At 38.3% G+C, this 24,963-nt stretch overlaps 1 protein-coding gene across 1 annotated transcript; it reads right to left on the bottom strand.

Moving 5' to 3' along the window:
- Positions 1 to 6,702: 6,702 nt before the first annotated feature.
- NUP42 (nucleoporin 42) lies at positions 6,703 to 24,956 on the bottom strand. The gene is made up of 7 exons (XM_025929871.2): positions 24,760 to 24,956; positions 22,333 to 22,561; positions 19,102 to 19,196; positions 12,313 to 12,389; positions 11,491 to 11,577; positions 8,892 to 8,976; positions 6,703 to 7,671 (listed from the first exon to the last, which is right to left on the bottom strand). The coding sequence occupies exons 1-7, from the start codon at positions 24,869 to 24,871 to the stop codon at positions 7,103 to 7,105; spliced, it is 1,254 nt and encodes a 417-aa protein (XP_025785656.2). The 5' UTR covers positions 24,872 to 24,956; the 3' UTR covers positions 6,703 to 7,102.
- Positions 24,957 to 24,963: the final 7 nt, after the last annotated feature.

Consider the following 24,963-nt stretch of genomic DNA (forward strand, 5'->3'; position numbering starts at 1 on the left):
GATGCTTTAACTGTCTGAGCCACCCAGGTGCCTGAGGCCACATAACAAGTTTTAGCAAATATAAGAAGATTGAAATTATACAAAGTATATTCTCTGACCACAATGGAATAAAACTAGAAATCAATAGAAGGAAAATCCACGTATATGTGGAAATTAAACAATGTTCTTAATGAATGGGTTAAAGAAAAAAATCACAAGGGAACTTAGAAAATATGTAGAGACAAATGAAAACAAACACAACATACTCAAGCTTATGGGATGCACAAAAACAGTACTAGGAGGGAATTTTATAATGGTAAGTGCTTACATTAAAAAAGATCTTGGGGCACCTGGATGGCTCAGTCAGTTGAGCGTCTGACTTCGGCTCAGGTCATGATCTCGCAGTTCATGAGTTCAAGCCCCACGTCAGGCTCTGTGCTGACAGCTCAGAGCCTGGAGTCTGCTTTGGATTCTGTGTCTCCCTCTCTCTCCACCCTAACCCCACACGTGCTCTCTCTGCCTCTCAAAAATAAAGAAAACTAATAATAATTAAAAAAAAAAGATCTCAAATCAATAGCCTAACTTTACACCTTGAGGAGACAAAGAACAAACTGAATCTAAATTTAGAAGAAAGAAAGAAAGAAATAATAAAGATTAGAGCAGAGGCAAATGAAATAGAGAACAGAAAAATAAAAGAAAAAAATCAATGAAACCAAAAGTTGGTGTGTTATGGACTGAATGTTTCTGTTTCTCCTCAAATTCATATATTGAAGCCCTAATCCCCAATGCAATAGTATATGGAGGTCGGGCCTTTTGGAGGTAATTAGATTTAGATGAGGTCATGAGGATGGGAACCTCATGTTGGGATTTATGGGCTTGTAAGAAGAGGGAGAGAGAGAGAAATCTCTGTCTTCATGCACACACACCAAGAAAAGGCCGTGTGAGCACACAACAAGAAGGCAACTATCTGCAAGCCAGGAAGTGGGTTCTCACCAGCACCTGATCATGCTGGTACCTTGGGCTTTCAGCTTCCAGAACTGTGAGAAATGCCTGTTTTTTAAAGCCACCTAGTCTATGATATTTTATGGTAGCTTGAGCAGACTAAGATATTGTCTTTTGAAAAGATTGACAAAATTAACAAAGCCCTAGCTAGACTAAGAAAAAGAGATAGAAGACTAAAATAACTAAAACTAGAATTGAAACTGTGGGTATAACTGATACCACAGAAATTAAAAGGATTATAAGAGACTACTATGAATAATTCTAAAACAACAAATTGGATAACCTAGAAGAATTGGATAAACTCCCAGAAACAACCAGCCTACCAAGACCAAATCATAAAGAAATAAAAAATCTAAACAGACCTATAACTGGTATGGAGATTCCAGCAGTAATCAAACACCTCCTAACCAGGACCAGATGACTCACTGAAGGATTCTACCAAACATTTAAAGAGTTAACACCAATCCTCCTCACAACCTTCCAAAGAATTGAAGAAGAGGAAACACTTCCAAACTCATTCTATGAAGCCAGCATTATTCTGACATCAAACCTAGGTAAAGACACAAGCAAATAAAACTGTAGAAAAATATTCCCGATGAGTAACAATGTAAAAATACTCAATAAAATACGAGTAAACCGAACTAAACAGCACACTACAAGGATTATACACTATAATCAAATGGGATTTACATGTGGAATGCAAGAATGGCTCAATAATAAAAAAAATCAATGTAACACACTACATTAACAAATGTAGGACAAAATCCACATGACTATCTCAACTGATGCAGAAAAAGCATTTGACAAAATATAACACTCTTTCATGATAAAAACACTCAAAACTAGGAGTAAAAGGAAACTACCTCAACAGTGAATACATATCATACTCAACCATGAAAGACTAAAAGTTTTTCCTCTAAGATCAGAAAAAAGGCCGGGGTGCCTGGGTGGCTCAGTTGGTTGAGTGGCCAGCTTCGGCTCAGGTCATGATCTCACAGTTCGTGAGTTCGAGCCCTGCGTCGGGCTCTGTGCTCGCAGCTCAGAGCCTGGCACCTGCTTCAGTTTCTGTGTCTCCCTTTTTCTTTGCCCCATCCCCACTCTTGCTCTGTCTCTCTCCGTATTAAAAATAAAACATTTTTTTTTTTAAAAAAGAAAGAAACAAGGCAAAGATGCCTCCTTTCAGGGCGTCTGGGTGGCTCAGTAGGTTAAACATCTGACTTCAGCTCAGGTCATGATCTCATGGCTCATGAGTATGAGCCCTGCATCAGGCTCAGAGCCTGGAGCCTGCTTCAGATTCTGTGTCTCCCTCTACCTTTCTCTCTCTGCCATTCCCCTGCTAGCACTCTGTCTCTCTCTCTCTCAAAAATAAACTTAAAAAAATATTTTTAAAAAAGGTGCCTCCTTTCAACACTACTATTCAACATAGTATTAGAATTGCTAGCCAAAGCAATTACACAAAAAAAAATAAAAGGTACCTAAATTGGAAAGGAAAAAAAGTAAAATTATCTCTGCTCACAGATTATTTGATCTTATATGTACAAAACCTTAAACACTCAACACACACACACACACACACACACACACACACACACACACACACACACACAAACTGTTACAATTAATAATTTCAGCAAAGGGGCACCTGGATGACTTGTCGGTTGAGCTCTTGATTTTGGCTCAGGTCATGATCTCATGGTTTGTGAGGTCAAACCCTGAGTCAGGCTCTGTGCTGACAGTGTGGAGACTGCTTGGGATTCTCTCTCTCTCTCTCTGCCCCTCCCCCCACTTATGTTCATTCTCTCTGAAAATAAATAAACTTAAAAAAATTTTCAGCAAAGTAGTAGGATACAAAGTCAACACAAAAATCAGTTACATTTATATACACTAGCAATAATTAATACAAAGAGGAAATGAAGAAAATAATCCCATTTACTATGGCATCAATATTTAGGAATAAACATATCCAAGGAGGTAAAAGACTTGTACACTCAAAACTATAAAGCAATGCTAAAGAAAAGAAAGAAAATACAAATGAATAGAGACATCCCATGTTTATGGAATGGGAAACTTAATACACTTAAAATATACATACTATCCAAAGTGATGTAAATATTCAATGCAATCTATATTAAATCCCAATGGCATATATATATGTATATTTTTATATACATGTATACATACATACATGTATGTATATATATGTGTGTGTGTGTGTGTGTGTGTGTATATACATTTTTTTTTTTTTTTTTTTTTTGCAGAGGTAGGAAAAAATCCTAAAATTTATATGGAATCTTAAAGTATCCCAAATATACAAAACAATCTTGAAAAAGAACAAAACTGGCAGCCTCACAGTTCCTGATTTTAAAGCATAACACAGTGCAACACTAATGAGACAGTATGGTACTGGTATAAAGGCAGATGTATTGACCAACGAAACAGAATGGAGCCCAGAAGCAAACTCTTGCATATATATACCCAAATAATTTTTGACACAGGTGCCAAGACTACAAAATGGGGAAAAGACAGTCTTTTCAACAAATGGTATTGGGAAACCTGGATATCCACATGCAAAAAAAATGAAATTGGACTCTTACCTTACACCATATATATAAATTTAAACAGATTAAATACCTAAATGTAAGACCTAGAACTATATAATTCCTAGATGAAAACATAGGAAAAATCTTCATGACACTGGAGTTGGCAATGGTCTCTTGAATATGATAACAAAAGCACAGACAACAGAAGCAAAAATAGACAAATGGGACTACATCAAACGAAAAAACTTCCATCTGTCCAAGGAAACAATCAAGAGTGAAAAGGCAATCTATGAAATAAGAGAAAATATCTGTAAATCATATATCTGATAAAGGGTTAATATACAGACTATATAGAGAATTTCTACAACTCAAGAAGAAAACAGATAACTGGATTAAAAAATTGGCAAAGGACTTAAATAGATGCTTCTCCAAAGAAAATATACAGATGGCCAAGAAGCAACTGAAAAGATGCTCAATATCACAAATCACAAGAGAAATGCAAATCAGAACAACAATAAGATATCACCTCACACCCATTAGGATGGCTACTATCAAAACAAGAAAGTAAGTGTTGGAGAGGATGTGGAGAAATTGGAACTCTGCTGGGAATGTAAAATGGTGCAGCTGCTGTGAAAAGTGGTGTAGAGGTTCCTCAACACACTAAACATAAGAGTTGCATTGACTTATCAATTCCCCATCTAGAAATATATCCAGAAGAATTTAAAGCAGGATCTCAATGAGATATTTGCACACCCGTGTTCATTGCAGCATTATTACAGTAGCTTCCATTGGGTGGAAGCAACCCAAATCCCATCAACAGATGAATGGTTAAAGAAAATGCGGTTCATACAAACAAGGGATAGTTTCAAGTGTGGCAAGATGAAAGAGATCTAGAGATCTGTTGCACAACAATGTGAATGTTGTACACACCACCTAACACTACTATACACTTAAAAATAGTTAAGATGATAAATTTAATATTGTGAATTTTTTTTTTACAGTAATAAATCTGAGCTATTATGAACTTTCAGGCTTTCCTCTCCCTATGAATATACAATTTCCCCCTAAAATGGACCACATTATACATACTATTTTATAATAGGCTTTTCTCCATTGACTACAGAAGAAAGTCTTTTCCAAGTTATTCTCTTTTAGGTCATTTAAGTTTATTTGAGAGAGACAGAGACAGGGGGGAGGGGACAGAGAAAGAGAGAGAGAGAATCCCGCGCAGGTTCTGCACTGTCAGCGCAGAGCCCCATGCAGGGCATGAACTTATGGAACTGTGAGATCATGACCTGAGCTGAAACTGAGAGTCGGATGCTTAGCCAACTGAGCCACCCAAGCACCCCTCTTTTAGGCCATTTAGAAAGGCTGTCTAGTATTGTTGGACACTAGACTGAATTATTTTATTCTTATGAATAATACTGTGTAGCTAAATCATGTTATGCCTTTTGAACAGTGATAATCTCAGCTTTTTTTCTCTCCTTTTCTAATCAGTTCTCAGCTATTAGACTTCTAATCTGTGATCACACAACCAAGCTGGTTAAATAAGTTTACTTGTAATAAAACCTTATTTGCAATTCTGTAATTTGCTCCCATCCTGGGTAAACAGGGACAGCCATTGCAGCAGCTGTGAAGGGAGGTGGATTTTGCTTATTTGGGGGTGTACCTTCCAGTTAGACCAGCTCACCCAGAATTGGTTCCTGCCTTACTGAATAAATCTAGATGGTAGCACATGCTCTTGGGGTTGCTTTTTCCCTTCCACTCACTCTCAGGGTCTTGAAATTCAATCTACCTGGCCACCACCTCATTGGTACCTGTTTCTATTTTCTGAAGCACTGCTGCCTCTTAGCCAGGTCTAAGCTGGCCTTCTTTGACTCCTGATACTGGCATGCACGCACACTGCTGGTTTCTACTGTGTAAACATCTTTGCTTTAGTTCCTCACACTGTTAAGTAACCCATAGCACTTCTTTGTGCTTTTTGACAGCAGCACTATTTGACAACCTTGAATCTCATTAAGTTCACCACACCGTGTGTGGGGGGTGGGGGAGGTGAGCACGTGTGCGTGAAAGCACATAAAATACACTTCAGCAATTACAACAGAACTCCCAAATCACATATTACTGAGTAGTGTATATGCAACTAGATAGGCCCCTGTTTCCTAAATTTGCTTGTAGAATCTCATGAAACACTTGGTAAAAAACACATCCCCAGGTCTAGCCCTGTGGATATGTATTATTCTGGATATATAATTTAACAAACACCTCAGGTAATCCTTCTCATCAGGCAAATTTAGAAACACTAGACCCTTAACCTGCATCCTCAGAGCCTCCAGGACACTGGGAAGTTCAGCTGGGACCCATGGGAGACTGGTAAGTCTGGTAGCACAGGGTTCATTCCATTAGGGTAGGAAATTCCTGGCGTCATCTGTAAGTTGGAATAAACATTGAAAAGTCTTTAGAGCTTGAGGCCAAAGCAGAAACTTAGGATCTATTTACCATTTCTACACCAAGAATGGTTCCAAACATATACCCCTTGGCTATAGATTCTATCCCAAATTTTGGGTTTCCAGAAGTGTTAGCTGGGAGTCATATAGTTCTTTGAAAGAAGTAACAACTGGATCCTCTGAGGACTGAATGCTTTGCATATGTGCTAAAATCATTTGGAGTGCCTTTTATTAGGTAAGATTCTGTTTTCACTTATATCAGCTCAACACCAGATCTATGTCAGGTAACTGCTCTTGTAGTGCTAGCTATGTCCTTCTGGAGGCTTGAGGGAGGAGCACAGAACTCTGATACATATGCCTCAACTCATGACAAGTCTTTGGCTTCTTGTGTCAACTGTACATAAGAGACAGAAGCATTCCTCTCTCAATCTAAGGACACAGGGAGACCCAACATGTATGAGAATTCTAAGAGAAGCTCACTAGAGCTGGTGAATCTTGACCCCACCACAGACACTATTTATTCACATGAGACCACAATTTCCATTTCTCTTACAATCCTGGGCCCATTTAAGAATTTGCCTAAAACTGATGAAGAATACTCAAATAGTGGCCCATGAGAAAGTTAAAACTGAGGGGGAAACAAAATTATGAGGGGAAAATGTCTCCACAGACCTGAAAAATACATTTTTGCCCTTTAAAAACTTATTTCTCTTTAAGAGAATTTTAACATAAAGGAAAGTGATGTTACTGATGTTTATTTGGTGAATAAGCTACATATTTAAGCATTTTTTTCCCCTAATGGCTTTAGGAAAGATCTCCTTCCTAAAAAAAAATGTTTACAGGTAAACCTTTAAAGGGTATGACAGTAAAGTGATGTAGAATTCAGTGCACACTGACAGTTTTTCCAGTTCCATTCATAATTAAAGTAAAAAAAAAAACAAAAAACCTCTTGAGTATTTTTTATGAAAAAAATATTGAATTTCAAAACCCCTGAAGTTACTATTGAAAGCTTATATTCCTTAAACGTATATATGTACATATATATGTATATATTTGAACCACTCAGAGAAATTATATATGAACCACTCAAAATAACTTTAAGAGCTGTTCTTTTCTGTATTTAAAATTGTCCTTTCAAATATTTAGAAGTTCCACAGGTGGTGGCTTTAATGGAATTTTTCCCAGAGTAAATTTCTTGGATTGAAACTGCTCCAGTTCTTCTGCTGTTAGTTGATCCTTGGGTGTGAATAACACATTATCTGTTGTGATGCTGCCATTTGAGACTGGTAAAGAGGTGGATATGCTGCTATTTCCAAAGGTGTCACTGGATGACTTGGAAAAAGCACTGTGAGAATGTGAGCCTAGATTACCAAAACCAGCCACAGAATTGCCACTTCCAAAGGCTGGGGCTCCAACAGAGCCTGCTGCCATGGGAGCTGGAAATCCTGAAAATCCAGGTGATCCAAAACCGGAAGCTGCAGGACTTTTAAAAGAAAATGAAGCAGCAGATGTGATTGCAGGTTTCCCAAATCCAAATGTTGGAGTGGAAGTAGTGATGGCAGAACTGGCAGGGGGTGCGGCTCCAAACGCTGGAGTATTTCCAAACACAGAAGGACTTGCAGAAGCGGCAGAGGCAAATCCAGAGCTTGGTTTAAAACTAAAATTCTGAGCATTAGCACTGCTGCTGTTATGCACTGGAAAACCTACAAAAACCAGAAAAAGGAAAAAATAACCTATGATAAGTCAGAAAATGTAACCATATTAACCACCCCTCCTTTTTTTCTTATTTCTGCCATGTTTGAATGTTGAGAAGCTTTATTGGAAAAAGTGAAAAGAAGAAGCTAGAACAAACCCATTAAAACCCTGTCGTCCTGTCTTTCTGCTGTACTGATCTCATTTGTACCATGATTATCCACACTCATGGAAACAGCTTTGAGAAACCTCTGGGATTAGGAGGTGGACTTTCGCTTTCTGTGCTTGTGTGCCCCAAGTAAATCAGCTATATCCATTATCAAAGAAGTAACTCTTTCCTCAGCTATATTCTTTTATTTAAAAATTTTTTAATTTAAAAAGATATTTATTTTGGGGAGGGGGGACAGAGAAAGAGACAGAGAGACAGAGATGGAGAGAGAGAATCCCAAGCAGGCCCCATGCTGTCAGTGCAGAGACAAACGCAGGATGTGATCTCACCAACCGCAAGATCACAACCTGAGCCAAAACCAAGAGTCAGATGCTTAACCGACTGAGTCACCCAGGCGGCGCGCCAGCTATATTCTTTTAAGCAAATACAGAGTGGTCACTTCATCTCAGTTTCCTCCTATATAGATTCTCAAGCCCCTTCCAGCTCTCAACTAAGATGAATATGATGAAATCATACTCTAATAATCGACATCTCTAGTTTTTGCCTAAATTTTTCCCGAGTTGCCATTTTTTGCATACTTTTTATGACAGTTGAAACCCTCAGTCCTAATTTGCATTTTTATTTGTCTCTAAGAACCATTGTTCACCTGTGTCCTAACTTAAAAAATTTGTCCTTTAAACTAAAAAAAAACCAAAAACAAAAAGTGACACAGTATTGCCACGTGAGACAATACTATGCTGTTATACACAGTGAAAAGAAGGTCCTCAATTGTGGTGCTGCTACAACAGTTACTATGTATTCCTATAAAACTTTTGAAAAAACTCCTAAAATACACTTTGAAAGCTTGAGCCATAGGGTCTTTCAAAAAACATGCTCCATCTGACCTCCATTTCACAAATGACTGATGAGCCAAATTCTTTGAAACTCCATTATGGAAGACAGTAGAATCTGCAATGCAATGGTAATTTAATGTCCCTTAGCACACCTTCAGACTTTATGATCTGAAACCTCTAAAATCCTGTTTCCAAAATGGATAAAGTCTTGCATCACTTTATCATTTACCTGGTGGCCCAAATGTTATTCCTTGCATACTGCCAAATCCAAATGTAGCTGCTGCTTGATTTACTCCACCCTTTACATCTGAGAGCTGTAAAAAAAAAAAAAAAAAAAAAAAAAGCAGGCAAATAATAAATTAGTTGATGAATAATTCTCAATTCACAGCCAAATTAAATTTTAAAAATGTGCACTTACCAGGCACATGGGTGGCTCAGTTGGTTGAGCATCCGACTTCAGCTCAGGTCATGATCTCATGTTCTGTGAGTTTGAGCACCGCATTGGGTTCTGTGTGAACAGCTAGCTCAGAGCCTGGAGCCTGCTTGGGCCTGTGTTTCCCTCTCTCTCTGTGCACCGCCCCCCCAACTCTCTCTCAAAAATGAATAAACGTTAAAAAAATTTTTTTAAATGTGCACTTAAAAATGTTTACCATGGGGCGCCTGGGTGGCGCAGTCGGTTAAGCGACCGACTTCAGCCAGGTCACGATCTCGCGGTCCATGAGTTCGAGCCCCGCGTCGGGCTCTGGGCTGATGGCTCGGAGCCTGGAGCCTGCTTCTGATTCTGTGTCTCCCTCTCTCTCTGCCCCTCCCCCGTTCATGCTCTGTCTCTCTCTGTCTCAAAAATAAATAAAAAACATTAAAAAAAAAAAAATGTTTACCATAGAAAAATGCCCACAATATGAATACGCATAGGAAAAAATGGACTAATTTCAATGAGTTAAGAGCAACTCATGAATTATGAGTGATGAATTATGGGTGATTTTAATTTTACTTATGCTTCTAAAATACTTTCTAAATTTCTTCAATGAATTTATATTAAAATCAGAAAAAAAAATTTAATAATACATTTTAATGACCAGGTTGATTATCAAAAAATCTAGACTTCAGGCAAAGGGCCTTTGGAGGCTACCTAGTCTACTTATTCTGATGCCTGAACTGAACTGATTCACAATTACATAATTAAAAACTTACTACTAAAATCTATTGAACATTTCCTATTCCTTGAAAATACTTTATGTTCTTACTATTTTCTACTCTAGAAATGTCTTTCATCTCTGCATAGTGAAATCTCAATCTCCCTTTCTTTTATTTTATTTTTAAGTTTTATTTATTTAAGTGATCTCTACACCCAATGTAGGTTCAAACTCATGACCCTGAGATCAAGAGTCGGATGCTCTACTGACTGAACCAGCCAGGCACTCCTTTAAAATCCCTTTCAAGGAACTTTTCCCTTACTCCTTACCTCCAAGAAGTTTTTCCTAACTAACTCAAACAGATATAATTTCTCTTATTTGGAAGCCTCAATAGCATTTTCTAAAAATCAATTTCATTGAGGTATAGTTTATACGCAATAAAATGCATCCATCGTATATATGTATTTCAGTGAGTTTTGACAAACTTCTAGTCACCACCACAATCAAGATTTAGAACATTTCCATCACCTCTAAAAGTTCCCTTGTGTTTTTTTCAGTCAACTCTCTCCCAAATGCTAGGTACAGGGAAGAACTCATCTCCTATCACTATAGATGAGGTTTGTTTTCTTTAGTGTTTCATATAAACGGAATCACATAGTATGTACTTTTTTTTTTTTTTTTGGTCCAGCTTCTCTCCTTCACTGTAATATTCATTAACAGGTAAACAGATAAACATATATTCATACACTGGATTAAAAGAATAAAGAATGAACTACTCATATATGCTAAGCCCACTGTGGGTGGGGCTGTCCAAGATCTTAACCTATGGAGGGGCACCTAGAAAAGTGGCAAAGAGCAAGGAACGTCTAACCCTGAGGGTAGTTGTGTAGTTCTTTGGACTCAGTTATCCCCTTTACATCAGTAATGGTGATGGTGGGCTACCTCTCATGTACGGACAGAATCCTTCAAGAAGTCCTACTAAACTTAAATGGCATTATAACAACTAAAGAGTGGAGAAATTAGCTTACACAAGAGTCTGTTTAGGAAGTACATATTTAAGAAAGGGGTGGAGCACTGCAACTGTCACACAGTCATTTACTAAGTTAGGCAGTGACAACCATCATATCCTTTTTAGAAGGTAGAAATACAAATCGTCTGGGAAACTCTAAATATCTTATTTCAAAATAAGGTCCTTAAGAAGTTTTAATGGGAATAGAAACATCATAACTTTATTGACCAAGATAATGAATATGCTATAGTCAGGATCATGTATCTTTGGAGACAAGTGGGTATACATCTACTAAAGGCATTTCTATATAGGTCAGGGAATAGATGGTGAGTGTTTTCCAGTCACAAAAGCAAACAGTAGTCTAAATGTGTATTCAGATCATTTTTCAAAGCAATTTCTTTGTAAATGCTAATAACCTGGTATATTTGAATTTATGTAACATTTTCAAAACTAGACTACTTAAGTCAAAAACTTTACCCTAAGGAAAGCAAAGTTACCTGTACTTTTCTGACTGAGGAACAGAGAGAAAGCAATTCCAGGACTGTGATTTTAAATGATAAAATCCTGAGAATGTGTATCATAATTCTTGACAGAGAACTTTAGCTTTGCTTTCTAAATCCGAAGTGAAATTCTCTGCAAAAAAATAGATAAGACACTTCCCTGTAGAAAACTCTCCCAATACTCACCGAAGCTATGTTAGCCGATGTATTTAGATTTTTCAGTTCATTTACTCTGTTTCTCCACTGATTTATTAACTGTTGGAGGGAATTTAGCTAAAGAGAGAAGACAGAAAAATAATCAGTCAATTCTGAGTGTTTAGTCTCTCTAACTTCATGTCTTTATTTGCTAAAATCACAAGTTTAGAAAACATTTTTATGGCCCATTACTCGTACAATTTGCCCAAGATGTTCCAGCTATAGTTCCCTCCCTGTTCTCCAAAACCTTGTGTCACCTGGTTTAGAATTTCAAGTAATGTGGCAGCACAGAGGTAGTTATATCTGGATGGGAACAAACATGTATACTAGTTGAAATGCATGATCATGACCGTAGACAACACAAAAATACACTTTATGTCATTTCTTTTAAGCACTAACTTACTGAAGTCCAGCTTTTTTATTTTTTGATATCTCATATGTGAGAATGTTAATCCGTACCACAGACTGTGTCTTATTTCACTGCTTTTCTAGAATTCATCATGGTGTCTGTACCTAATAGATGCTCCATAAGTGTCAAATGATGAAAGGGTCTGACTTCTATGACTGATCACTGGATAATTTGCAAGAAAAATAGTGACATTCCTAGTTATATAGTCAAAATATATTATTACCATTTTAGATAACCAACCAATTTCAAAGAAAGTAATTTAGAAAATAAAAATAGCCTTGTCTTGAGAAAAATTATTAGACCTCATCCACTTTGCCAATGTACAAGCAAGCCACTACAAACAGAGAAGACTATAATTAACAGCTAATCTGGTATTAAGGTAGATGAATAGGAAACAAACTTACATAACTCTGTAAGTTATTGCTGGTTAAGTAGTTATGGTATTCAAGCCTCAATTCCTCTGGTGAAATGTCTGTAAAACCTGAAGTGAGGAATCAATTGGAATCTTTAAAATAAATACCAGTACTTTTGATAGTATAGTAAAGCTAGAAGTCCTAGACAAGAATATATGCTAATGTTGATCATAAGAAAATTTTCATAATCATAAGGAAAAATTTCAAAGCCTATATGTTTAATAAAGTATAAGATTAAAATAAAATATAGTTGTATATTTGATCTTTAAAGGGGGAATTTTCTAAAGATAAATGGAGTGTAAGGAATAATACAAGAGTTAACTACATATACATTCAAATCTCTGTCTAAAATAATATTCTGTATGCCAGAAACTATAATAAGCAAAATTAAAAGGCAAATGGAAAACAGTAACTTTAACATATATGACAGGAAAAGAGCTAATGTCAATGTGTAAACAGCACTTACAAATCCATAGGACAAACAAATAGGAGCAAACATAAGAAACAGGCAATTCACAAAAAAATTCAAATAGCCAGTAAGTAAGTGAAATAAAAAAGTTCAGTTTAGGGGCACCTGGGGGGCTCAGTCAGTTGAGCATCCAACTCTTGGTTTCTGCTCAGGTCATGATCTCAATTGGTAAGTTTGGGCCCCACATAGGGCTCTGTGCTAACAGTGTGGAGCCAGCCTGCTTGGGATTCTCTCTCTCCCTCTCTCTGCCCTTCCCTGACTTGCTCTCTTTGTCCCTCTCTCAAAATAAATGACTAACTTAAAAAAAAATTCTTTAAAAAAAAGTTCAATTTAAAAATACAACTTAAAATATAGATAAGATACTTTACTTAATGGCAAAAATTAAAAATGGATGGTATTTATTGTTAGTAAGGGTGTGGTAAAATTGACATTCTCCTAAATTGCCTTTAAGGGAACCAGAAAGGCACTTTTCTAGGAGGACAATTGTCAGTACGTGTCAAATGCCTTAAATATGTTTGTACCTTCTGTCCTTAATAGAATTTCTAGGATTTAACCTCAGAAAATAATCAGACCTATAATCAAAGAGTTTTATGTATGAAGGTGTTCATTCTAGTATTTTTAGTAATAGAGACAAACTGAAAACAACAAAGTAGAATACAAAACTAGATTATGGTCCTAATTATATATATACAAACAGGAAATATGGTTGTGTGTGCATATTTTGAAAGGAATAATCTGAAATATTATAGTTATCTTTGTGACACCAGGTGATCTTTATTTTATTTATGGATTTCTGTGTTTTTCAAGTTTTCTATGGCAACAGCTGTAAATTTATAATTAGGAAACTTTTTAAGAAAGGAAAAACAACATTCAGGATATTTCCTACAGAGAATTACTTGTAACCCTGATATCATTAACTCCATGGACTTCTACACCCCAGAATAAAGAAAAGACTAAATGTTCAAATTAGAACCTTGGATTCCCTCTAACAACTTGTCGTTATACCATCTTTAATAACTGTTCAGGCCAAAAAACCTAGGAATCTCCTTGTATTTATCTCTTTCCCCACATCTAATTAATCAGCATCCTGCCAGTTCTAATTCCAAAACGCACTACGAATTTGACCAATTCTGTCTCCACTGCTAGCGATTCTAACCCAGTCAGTCACCAGCATTTGTCTCCTAACTCATCTCCTTGCCACTATTTTAGTTTTCACCCCACAGCACTCCCTACAGACCACTTCTTTCATACAACAGTCCGACTGAGTTTTTTCTAATCAGATCATGTCCTTCTGCTTAAAGCTCCACATGGCTGTCCTGTACAGTTAGTCCAACATGATCTGGCTCTTGGCTGACTCTATGGCCTTATGTCCTATTACTCTTTCTCTCATTCACTCTCCTCCAGGGGTTCTGGCCTCACTTGTCTTCAAACTTGCCAATCTTGTTCCTACAAGGGTCTATGCACTAGCTATTCCTACTGCCAGGAATGCTTTCCCCAAATCTTCCCATAAGAGACACCTTCTTCTCACTTAGGACTCCGCTCCAATCCTGCTTTGTAAGAATGGATAACTTACTCTAAAGAAAAACTGTCCCTCCAGTTACTTTATCCTCCTTCCAGCTGTTCCTCATCTGAACCACAGAACACAGAAAATTATCTGAGTGACTATTCTCACAGTTATCCCAAGGGGGTAAAAAAGCAGTATCATTTTAGATGCATAGAGAGTTAATTCATTACAACTGATGTCTAAGAACAGTTCTCCAACTTTTTGGTCTCAAAACCCATTTATATTCTTAAAAATCATTAACAATGCCAAAGAACTGTTGCTTATATAGGTTATAATATACATATTTACCATATTTAAAATGAAAAATAAGAAATAATAGAACATACTGATTAATTCACATAAAAATAAGAAACCAATTACATATCAACATAAATGAAAAAACTATTTTTCAGGCAAAAAATAAACATTTAGTGAGATGAGTGGCACTGTTTTATGTTTGTAAATGTTTTTTTGCATACTTTAATGTAAAAATATTTTATTGCTAAAAAATGCTAACCCTCTTCTGAGCTTTCAGTGAGTCATCATCTCTTTGCTGATGGAGGGACTGTTTGTACATTTTTTTAATGTTTGGTTTTAAGAGAAGACTGCTGGATTATTATATCTACTTCTACATTCAGTCTGTTGCAATATACTACCTGGCTGAAGTGTATGAAGAAAATCTGTTCTAACACAGATAGGGAGTTGGGAAGGAGGACTTTAATAATCTTTTCAGGTAATTGTGGTGTTAGGTTCTTACAAGTTTAGCTATAATGTAAATTTAAGCCTTAATATTAATTAACTTTTTGTATTATTATATTAAATCCAGTGGTTTATCTTGTGCTTAGAATGAATTTTTCAGCCATGCATGTTTTTATAACATGGTACATTGTCATTTAGAAACTACTGGTTCATTGAGTCATCTAGAACTTTCAAATATTGCCACATGCCATTTTACAATATCAAAAAACTCTTATTTTTTAATGTCACTGTCCATCTCATCAGAAGAGACTTAAAGAGATAGTTAAGTCATCAAGCTGACAGTGGCAGAAAACAGTTTTCCATAATTCTAATTCTCACATGAAAGTTGAATTTTGTCACTGGCAATAAACAGTTGTTTTCTTTGAAGCAACAAACTCACTCCATTTGTTTTTTTAGAAAATGCTGCCAAATTCCTAAGTCTAGATAACCATAGCTGTCATTCTTTCAAGTAAAAACGGTCTATGGAAAAAGTGGCTGGTTCAGCTCACAACTCAAAGGATCACTCGTGTCTTCCCTCAAGGAAGATAACCATCATCTGAGTACGTGGCAGAAGCATTTCATGTGTGCTTCTCATTTTGTCACACAGATTAAAAAAAGTGTGCATACAGGACACCTGGGTGGCTCAGTCAGTTGAGCATCTGACTTTTGATTTCAGCTCAGGTCATGATCCCAGAGTCATGGGATGGAGCCCCGCATGCTGCTCAGTGCTGAGTGTGGAGTCTGCTTGATTTGTTCTCTCTCTGTCTCTGTCTCTCTCTCTCTAAAAAATAGTGTGGGGCGCCTGGGTGGCTCAGTTGGTTAAGTGACTGACTTCGGCTCAGGTCATGATCTTGCAGTTCATGAGCTTAAGCCCCACGTTGGGTTCTGTGCTGACAGCTCGGAGCCTGGAGCCTGCTTCAGATTCTGTGTCTCCCCCTCTGTCTCTGCCCCTGCCCCGCTCACATTCTGTCTCTCTCTCTCTCTCTCTCAAAAATAAATAAACATTAAAAAAAATTTTTTTTTTTTTTCAACGTTTATTTATTTTTGGGACAGAGAGAGACAGAGCATGAACAGGGGAGGGGCAGAGAGAGGGAGACACAGAATCGGAAACAGGCTCCAGGCTCTGAGCCATCAGCCCAGAGCCCGACGCGGGGCTCGAACTCACGGACCGCGAGATCATGACCTGGCTGAAGTCGGACGCCCAACCGACTGCGCCACCCAGGCGCCCCAAAAAAAAAAAATTTTTTTTAAGGTGTACACTCAAGGGTCGTGATTAATAAAATCAGTATTTTTACCTCTTCATCAAAAACTTTACGTGAAAATGGCATTAAGAAGTTTTTTTTATTGGGGTGCCTGGTTGGCTTGGTCAGAAGAGCATGTGACTTTTGACCTCAGGGTCCGGAGTTCAAGTCCCATGTTAGGTGTAGAGATTACTTATAAAAATTAAAAAAAAAAAATTTTTTTTATTGACTACTGTAGTCTGCTAGTACAGTTATGTTGCCTCTGCCTTGATTCATGCTAAGATACAAGCAGTTTGACCCATCAATGCTTTTGCACCAACAGTGCAAATGTCAACAGAGTGAAATGGCAATTAATGTCTTGGTATTATTATGAAAATATTTTTGAATTTGTAGAGCCTTTCGAAAATTTTTTAAAATTTATTTTTATTTTTTTTTTAAGTTTATTTTTGAGAGAGAGAGAGAGAGTGCAGGGAAGGGGCAGAGAGAGAGGGAGAGCGCGAGGGAGGATCTGAAGTGGGCTCCATGCTGACACAGAGAGCCTAATGCAGGGCTTGAACTCACATACCTTGAGATCATGACCTGAGCCAAAGTCGGACGCTTAACCGACTGAGCCACCCATGCGCTCCTGTAGAGGCTTTTTAAAAAAAGTTTGACAGAAAGCATGTGTGTGCGCACTCAAGTACAAGTGAGAAGGGGAGTGGCAGGGGGAGAAGGAGAGAGAGAATCTCAAGCAGGCTCTATGCTGTCAGCACAGAGCCCACTGTGGGGCTGGATCTCACAAACTGTGAGATCATAACCTGAGCCCAAATCAATAGTTGGACGCTCAACTGACTGAGCCACCTAGGCACCCCAAATTTGTACAACTTTAAAAGGGTCTCAGGAATAGGGCTGCCAGATTTAGCAAATAATACAGGATGCCCAGGGGTGTCTGGGTGGCTCAGTTGATTGTTTGACTTCGGCTCAGGTCATGATCTCACAGTTCGAGAGTTCAAAGCCTGCACTGGGCTCCCTGCTGTCAACGCAGAGTCCACTTCAGATCCTCTGTCCTCACCACCCCCACCTCTCCCCCGTGCACAAGCACTCTCTCTCTCTCTCTCTCAAAATAAACATTAAAAAAAATGCAGGATGCCCAGTTAAATCTCAATGTCAGATATATAACAAATACTTTTTTAGTATAAGTATGTCCTAAATATTACATATACTAAAAATATTTTTTATTTACCTAAAAAAGAATTTAAATTTAACCGAGTGTCCCGTATTTTATCTGGCAATCCTACGTAGGAATCTATATTCCACAGTTTGAGAACCATTGCTTTAGGGCATTAGACATTAGGTTTAATTCCAAACTGATTAAAAAAGGTTCAGTACTTCTTTATTTTCTTTATAGAAAACACTATCTAAAACTATCTAATTTATTTGTATTATTTACTGTCTCCCTCCCTCAAGAACATAAGCTTTGTAAGCATGGGAGCTTGTCTATCCTGCTCATCACTATATTCTTAGAACTTAGAATAGGGCCTGGCACAAAGGAAATTCAGTAAATATTTTGTTGAACAGCTGAGTGAATAAATAACTAAGGACTGGTGTGACAAATGCTCAGAGGGAATAAGCAGGCAGAGCTGAGACAGAGTAGGGATCCCAGAGTTCTGAGGGATTGCAGGGGCTCTCATCTGCGAGGTACTTGCTATTTACTCAACAGCACAGAGGGCCCAGGACCACCCAAAATAGGATTAGAAAAGTGTGGTGCTCTAGGTTTGAGTTCAGAAAGGGCTTAGGGACTACGCACAAAAGAAAACAGGGAGGAAAAAGGGTATTCTAAAGAAATGCTATCCCTGTAGCCAAGCTAAAGCTCTTTACCTTCACATGCTATCTCCAGAATAGGTCTCAACATGCTTTACAAAAAATAACTATCTTTGGAAGGAAATACAGGGAAGGGAGAAGAGAATCAGGCAGCCAAGGCCTTAATGACAAGAAGGATGTGAATCTTCTTAAAAATTTTTTTTTCAACGTTTTTATTTATTTTTGGGACAGAGAGAGACAGAGCATGAACGGGGGAGGGGCAGAGAGAGAGGGAGACACAGAATCAGAAACAGGCTCCAGGCTCCGAGCCATCAGCCCAGAGCCTGACGCGGGGCTCGAACTCACGGACCGCGAGATCGTGACCTGGCTGAAGTCGGACGCTTAACCGACTGCACCACCCAGGCGCCCCATGGATGTGAATCTTCTATTCACTGTTAGCAGCTAAGAGTTTTGAAAGTTGTACCTATAGGGAACCAAGAAGGCAGAGACTCTTTGGGGGCTTACAGAATTGGAATTGGGGTGGGTCCTGATTTCACTATTTTCCCATGAGAACTACATACTTTAAAAAAACTGTATCTTCTTTTAATTTTTTTTAATGTTTATTTATTTTTGACAGAAAGATACAGAGCATGAGCGGGGGAGGGGCAGAGAGAGAGGGAGACAAAGAATCCGAAGCAGGTTCCAGGCTCTGAGCTGTCAGCACAGACCCCCACGCGGGGCTCCAACTCACAGACCACGAGATCATGACCGGTCATGATCATGACCAGATGCTCAACCGACTGAGCCACCCAGGCGCCCTCTCAAAAAACTGTATCTTCTAATCTCTATCTCTGAATTATGAAGTTCCGCCAGAAAAACGGAATACTTTAAACAATGTCTAAACTCTCCTAACTGTAGCTAAGTTTGAGATTAGTTTATTAAGCATGACCTTCGTTTTAGAAACTAAGAGTTATAAAACACAATTTATAAACATACAATTTCTCAATTACCTGAAATATTAGGCTTCTTTTTCACTGGCGAATAAACAGAAAACATCCACTGCCCTGATGATTCCCAAACTTCCATATCTTTTATAATTCCTTCTCTGGAAAAAAAAGAGAAAAGGAACTTTTTTTTTTTTATTTTTATTTTTATTTTTTTTAAATTTTTTTTTTTCAACGTTTATTTATTTTTGGGACAGAGAGAGACAGAGTATGAACGGGCGAGGGGCAGAGAGAGAGGGAGACACAGAATCGGAAACAGGCTCCAGGCTCTGAGCCATCAGCCCAGAGCCCGATGCGGGGCTCGAACTCACGGACCGTGAGATCGTGACCTGGTTGAAGTCGGACGCTTAACCGACTGCGCCACCCAGGCGCCCCGAAAAGGAACTTTTTAATCTGCTTGTTAAAATTTATTGTTTATAATTTTCAATGACTCAAATTTTAAATTATAGTAAACATATAATTTCAGATTTTTTCAATTGTATTTTCTGAAGAGTATTCTTTAAAGCAGAATTTATAGACTAAGAACTATATTTCATGATTTTAAATATTGTAATATTGGGGTGCCTGGGTGGCTCAGTTGGTTGAACATCTGACTCTTGGTTTGGGTCAGGTCATTATCCCAGGGTTGTGGGATTGAGCTGTGTTGGACTCCACACTGAGTGGGGAGCCTGCTTGGGATCCTCTATCTCTGTCTCTTCCCCTCCCTGTACCCCTCTCCTTTGCTCGAACGCTCTTTAAAATAAAAAAAATTAGGGGCGCCTGGGTGGATCAGTCAGTGAAAGGTCTGACTGCAGCTCAGGCTATGATCTTGTGGTTCTTGGGTTCAAGCCCTGCATCGGGCTCTGTGCTGACAGCTCAGAGCCTGGAGCCTGCTTTAGATTTTGTGACTCCCTCTCTCTCTGCCCCTCCCCACTCATACTCTGTCTCTCTCTCTCTCTCTCTCTCTCTCAAAAATGAATAAACATTAAAAATGAAAATAGGGGGCACCTGCATGGCTCAGTCAGTTAAGCAGCCAACTTCAGCTCAGGTCATGATCTCATGGCTCGTGAGCTTAAGCCCTGCGTTGGCCTCTGTGCTGGCAACTCAGAGCCGGGAGCCTGCTCAGATTGTGTCTGCCTCTCTCCCTGCCCCTCTCCTGCTCAAACTCTGTGTCTCTCTCTCAACAATAAATAAATATTAAAAAATAATTTTAAAAAATTAAAACAAAAAAATATAATACCAAAAAAGTTTATAGTTTTGGTTTTCTAGTAAGCTGAACCATTAACCAATACATTTATTAAGTGAGAACTATCCAACTATACATATTTAAAGAACTAAAATACAATAAGATATACAATACTAACTTTAATCTTTCTTTGTTATCATAAACATCAATGGCCATTTAACTGGAAAAAGACACAAAGCACCATATGAGTAATACAGAACCATGACATTTTAATTTTATGTATGTATGTATGTATGTATGTATGTATGTATGTATGTATGTATTTGAAGTTTATTTATTTATTTTGAAAGAGAGAGAGAATGAGCAGAGGACGGGCAGAAACTCTGAGAGGGAAAGATAGAATCCCAAATAGGCTCTGTGCCATCAGTGAGGAGCCGATACAGGGCTCAAACTCACGAACTGTTAGATTATGACCTGACCTCAAACCTAGAGTCAGACACTTAACTGACCAAGGCATTCAGATATCCCTTTATTTAATTTGTTAAAAAAAAAAATTTTTTTTTAAGTAAGCTTCAAGCCCAGCGGGGAGCCCAATGCAGGGCTTGAACTCACTACCCTGAGATCAAGACCTAAACTGGGATCAAATCAGACACTTTAGCCACGTAAAGCCAGCCAGGCACCCAGAACCTTAAACTTTTTAAAGTGGGCAGGATTTGGGGCGCCTGGGTGGCTCAGTCGGTTAAGCGGCCAACTTCGGCTCAGGTCATGATCTCGCGGTCCGTGAGTTCGAGCCCTGCGGCGGGCTCTGCTGACAGCTCCGAGCCTGGAGACTGTTTCGGATTCTGTGTCTCCCTTTCTCTGACCCTCCCCCGTTCATGCTCTCTGTCTCAAAAATAAATAAATGTTTAAAAAAATTAAAAAAAAATAATAAAGTGGGCAGGATTTTAGAGACCATTTTGTTTAATTCTCATATTTTGCAGAACGGAAAACAGACCCATGTGCATATAGTTATTTTATTGGCAAAGGTGTGGACAGATTTGACTCTAAATTAAATGTTTCCCTCCACTATCCAAAAAGCTACAATTAATAAAATTTTAGCTATCACAGAATTTTAAATAATTTTTAAATTATTTTACAACATCAAATATAGAAAGGAAGGCTTTGTTTGCTCTTTTACCTTTAAAAAATCAATTGTATGTAGTACATGGCTCAAAATGTTTACCACTTGTTCTAATTTATTATGGGAAATAAAAGACTAACAAGTATATTTAAGTTCTGTCCTCAAGTGGGGAGCTGAGGCAACAGTTACAGAGAGTCAGGGAATATTTTGGCACCAGTCATACATTCTACCATGATCAAGAAATCATAAGGAATATACTCCACAGTAATGAAGGAAATCAAGTGAAATCAGTTTCAATGGGGTAGGTGAAATAAAAATTTTAGAAAGAAAAATGCCAGATGTTGTAAGTACCACCAAGATTACAAATAGCTTAAATTACCTCATACTTTGCAAAGACCTCATAATTTGCAACAAATTTAAACAGAACTACTTTAGAAAGATATTCACAATATAGTGTTAGCCATAGAAAAGTGGGAAAAAAAATTAGCCCTGAGAGTCACTGTACTGGTATGGTAAGGTGACCAATATTTTTTTTAATTTTTACTTTAGAGAGAGAGAGTGTGTAAGTCAGGGAAAGGGAAAGAGGGAGAGAGACAGAGAGAGAGAGAGAGAGAGAGAGAGAGAGAGAATCTCAAGCAGGCTCCACAGCGTGGAGCCTGATGTGGGGCTCAGTCCCATGACCCTGGGATCATGACCTGAGCTGAAATCCAGTTGGATGATCAACTGACTGAGCCACCCAGGTGCCCCAAGGTAGTACATTTTTAAGTGAAATAAAGTCTACTGTGACATATGCAAAATAGTTATCTCTGAGTGATAGGATCATGGGTGCTTTTTCTTCTTTTTGCTTATTCTGATTTTTTAATAATGTATTACTTCTTTTTTAAAGAAAATATTATAGGTACTTTTGAAAAAAATAAGCAAATGGGTAGTTTTTCTGAAGGCTTCCACTTACAGAAGTTTCTTTTCATCTTTCTGCTCATCAGAGCTGGGTGAAGCAAATGGATTCTGGGATAGTCCAAACCCCCTGTTCCTGCTATTTGAAGCTCCAGAATCCGAAGAACTGAAAGATGGCTTTTCTTGATCTCTGCTGCCCCCCCATGGTGTGGATTTGGAGAAGCTGGATGGCTGGATAACACTCGAGTATCTCTGGCTGGAGGGATTCCATCCACGTCTGTTACTACCTGAAAACAAACAAAACAATTTTATTGGCAACTCCTTTTTTAAAACTCTAAAAATTTAATTACATTTTGTCTTATTATGTGCAGACATTATGCAAAGATTTAAGAAGCACATTTCCACTCATTTTAAATCACAAAATCCTTCATTTTTGATTTATATATTTACTTGTAACCAACACATCATGTAATGGTCTAGTGGCATTTTTTGTTTGTTTGCTTAAAAAGGTTGAGAGGCCTGTAAATCCACAGAAAAATAATGATATATTACTAAGTTAAGATGATATAAGCTTATTAAATAAATAATTGCTTGATAATGGATTTAAGATCTATCTTAAATCATAAGCTCCTTCAGGATAAAAAGTTCTGTCTTTACCATTTTTTGTTCTCCTACTGGGCCCTTACACAGCAGTAAAGTCTGAAAAATGAACAATGTATTAAAGAGTTTGTTGAATATAAAAAATTAGATCCTACCCTCTGTCCTTGAATAGATGCTTAAATCTATTTGACTCCATCTTCCCTCTGGGAAAACACCATTACCCACCTCTCTTTCATAGGGAGATTATAATTTACATGTGAATAAAATGCATTGAGTTCTATTATGAGCAGATTCTAATATTTCATAATTATTGAAATGAGCCAAGAGGACTCTCTCCTCTCTCTGTATTTAAAAAAATCTTCTCACTTAAAGTACCTCATTTACTCATCACTTCCTAGTGGGGGCCAAGATAATTCACCTTGTTTTTGACTGAATTAGGAGATATGCCATGAAATATATTAAAAACTGGAGTGATGGGAGATATATTCCTTCTTGAAAATTCATCTCCCATTTCTAAAACTACTTAATAAAACCAATGAGAAAAAGGAGCAGATTGCTGGGCCAGATTCCTCATGTAAGGGTTAATGGTATTTTATTTTTCTGAAGTTTCAAATCCTTTGGGGGATGACACCCTGAAGAAATTCATTCTTTCTTTTGTATATAGCTTTTGGCCTTCACTTATTAATTCTAGAAGCATTCCTTTCTGGGAACTAAATACACTGTTTACTTAATGAGTTTCATTTACACTTTCTTCAACCATTAATCCATTCAACATTAATTTTTTAATTACTACATTTAGAGTGAGTCTTCAAAGAATGTCAAATATTAAGTGGTTTTTTTCTAGGAAATACACTCACATTTATCAAACCCCGAGTCATAATCTTTGGTTTGGAATATTCACTAATGGTGGGTGATGCAAAAGGACTGTCTCCAAGACGAGGAGGGATCAGACGTGAAACCACAATGCAACATGAAGAGTTGGATGAACAGTCCCACAAGAGGGAAGGGAAGGAAGAGTAGGAGAGGTGGTCAGCATCTTGTGACACTGTCAAGGGCTACTGTCAATCCTTAGAAAATAAAACCTAATTATTCATCTGAACTTTAAAACTTTGCATTGTAATATGGTTTCATTTTTGTTCCCTCCTCATCTTGAACACCATCCTTTCACATCATCCACGATTGGCTTAAATATTCCAAAAACTTTGACAATCACTAAGGCCCAGATAGTAGGTCAACGCGGTCCTCCACCCCCCTTCCCTCATAACTCACAGTTCTTAACTGGGCATCCCACCCTTCTAATTTTACCCCCAATGTTACGAACACGTACATTCACCTGGGGTATACCTTTGTAGCTATTATTAGATTTTGAAAGGAGTTTGCAACTTCTCCAAAGTTAAGAATCCAGGCTCTGACCCCAGTTGCTAGCCTCTCTCTGGAAAAAAGTTTGGTAAAAATTATATTTAAGGTGATAAGGGAAAAAAAAAAGTACTCAGAAGGGTAGTAAAGCAAGGAGGCATCTGGGTCGACCTACACCAATTCTCCGGACCATTACCACCCACAGACAAGGTAGCTTTCCACGTACTCCCGACCTAAAAACTCATTGTTTCGCATTAGTAACAAAGGCCAAGTCCCTGTCTTCATCCCCTCAACAAAAAACAACCCAGGGACTAACAAGCTAATAAAAGCGTCGGAGAGAACCTGAACCCAGCCCGGTGGGCGGGGCTGAAGAGGGAACGACGCGAGCAACTCAGCGTCACCGGACTGGTGCATAGCGCCGCAAAGCCTAGTGGCGGGCCTCACGCCTGACGCCCGTTCCCAACCGGACGAGCCCCGGGCCAGGCCTTCCCCTAGTCGGCTACCGGCGTAGGACCGGGGAGAACGTCACCTGAGGGTTGTTGCTGCCGTCCCCCGCCCGCACCCCCGGCGCCGGGATGTTCGTTCCAGCACCGGTCTCCAAAGCGGCACCGGCCTTGAAGGAAGAATTGACAAATGGTCATAGCGACGGCGTCGCCCACGGAACGGTCTTCAGGCGGCACCCTCAGCGGAAGGAGAGCCCAATGCAACCACAGGTCCCACCCCGCTACCGTGA

The sequence above is a fragment of the Puma concolor genome, chromosome A2 (genome assembly GCF_028749965.1).
Source record: "Puma concolor isolate L17-30 chromosome A2, mPumCon1.1.hap2, whole genome shotgun sequence".
NCBI lineage: Eukaryota > Metazoa > Chordata > Mammalia > Carnivora > Felidae > Puma > Puma concolor.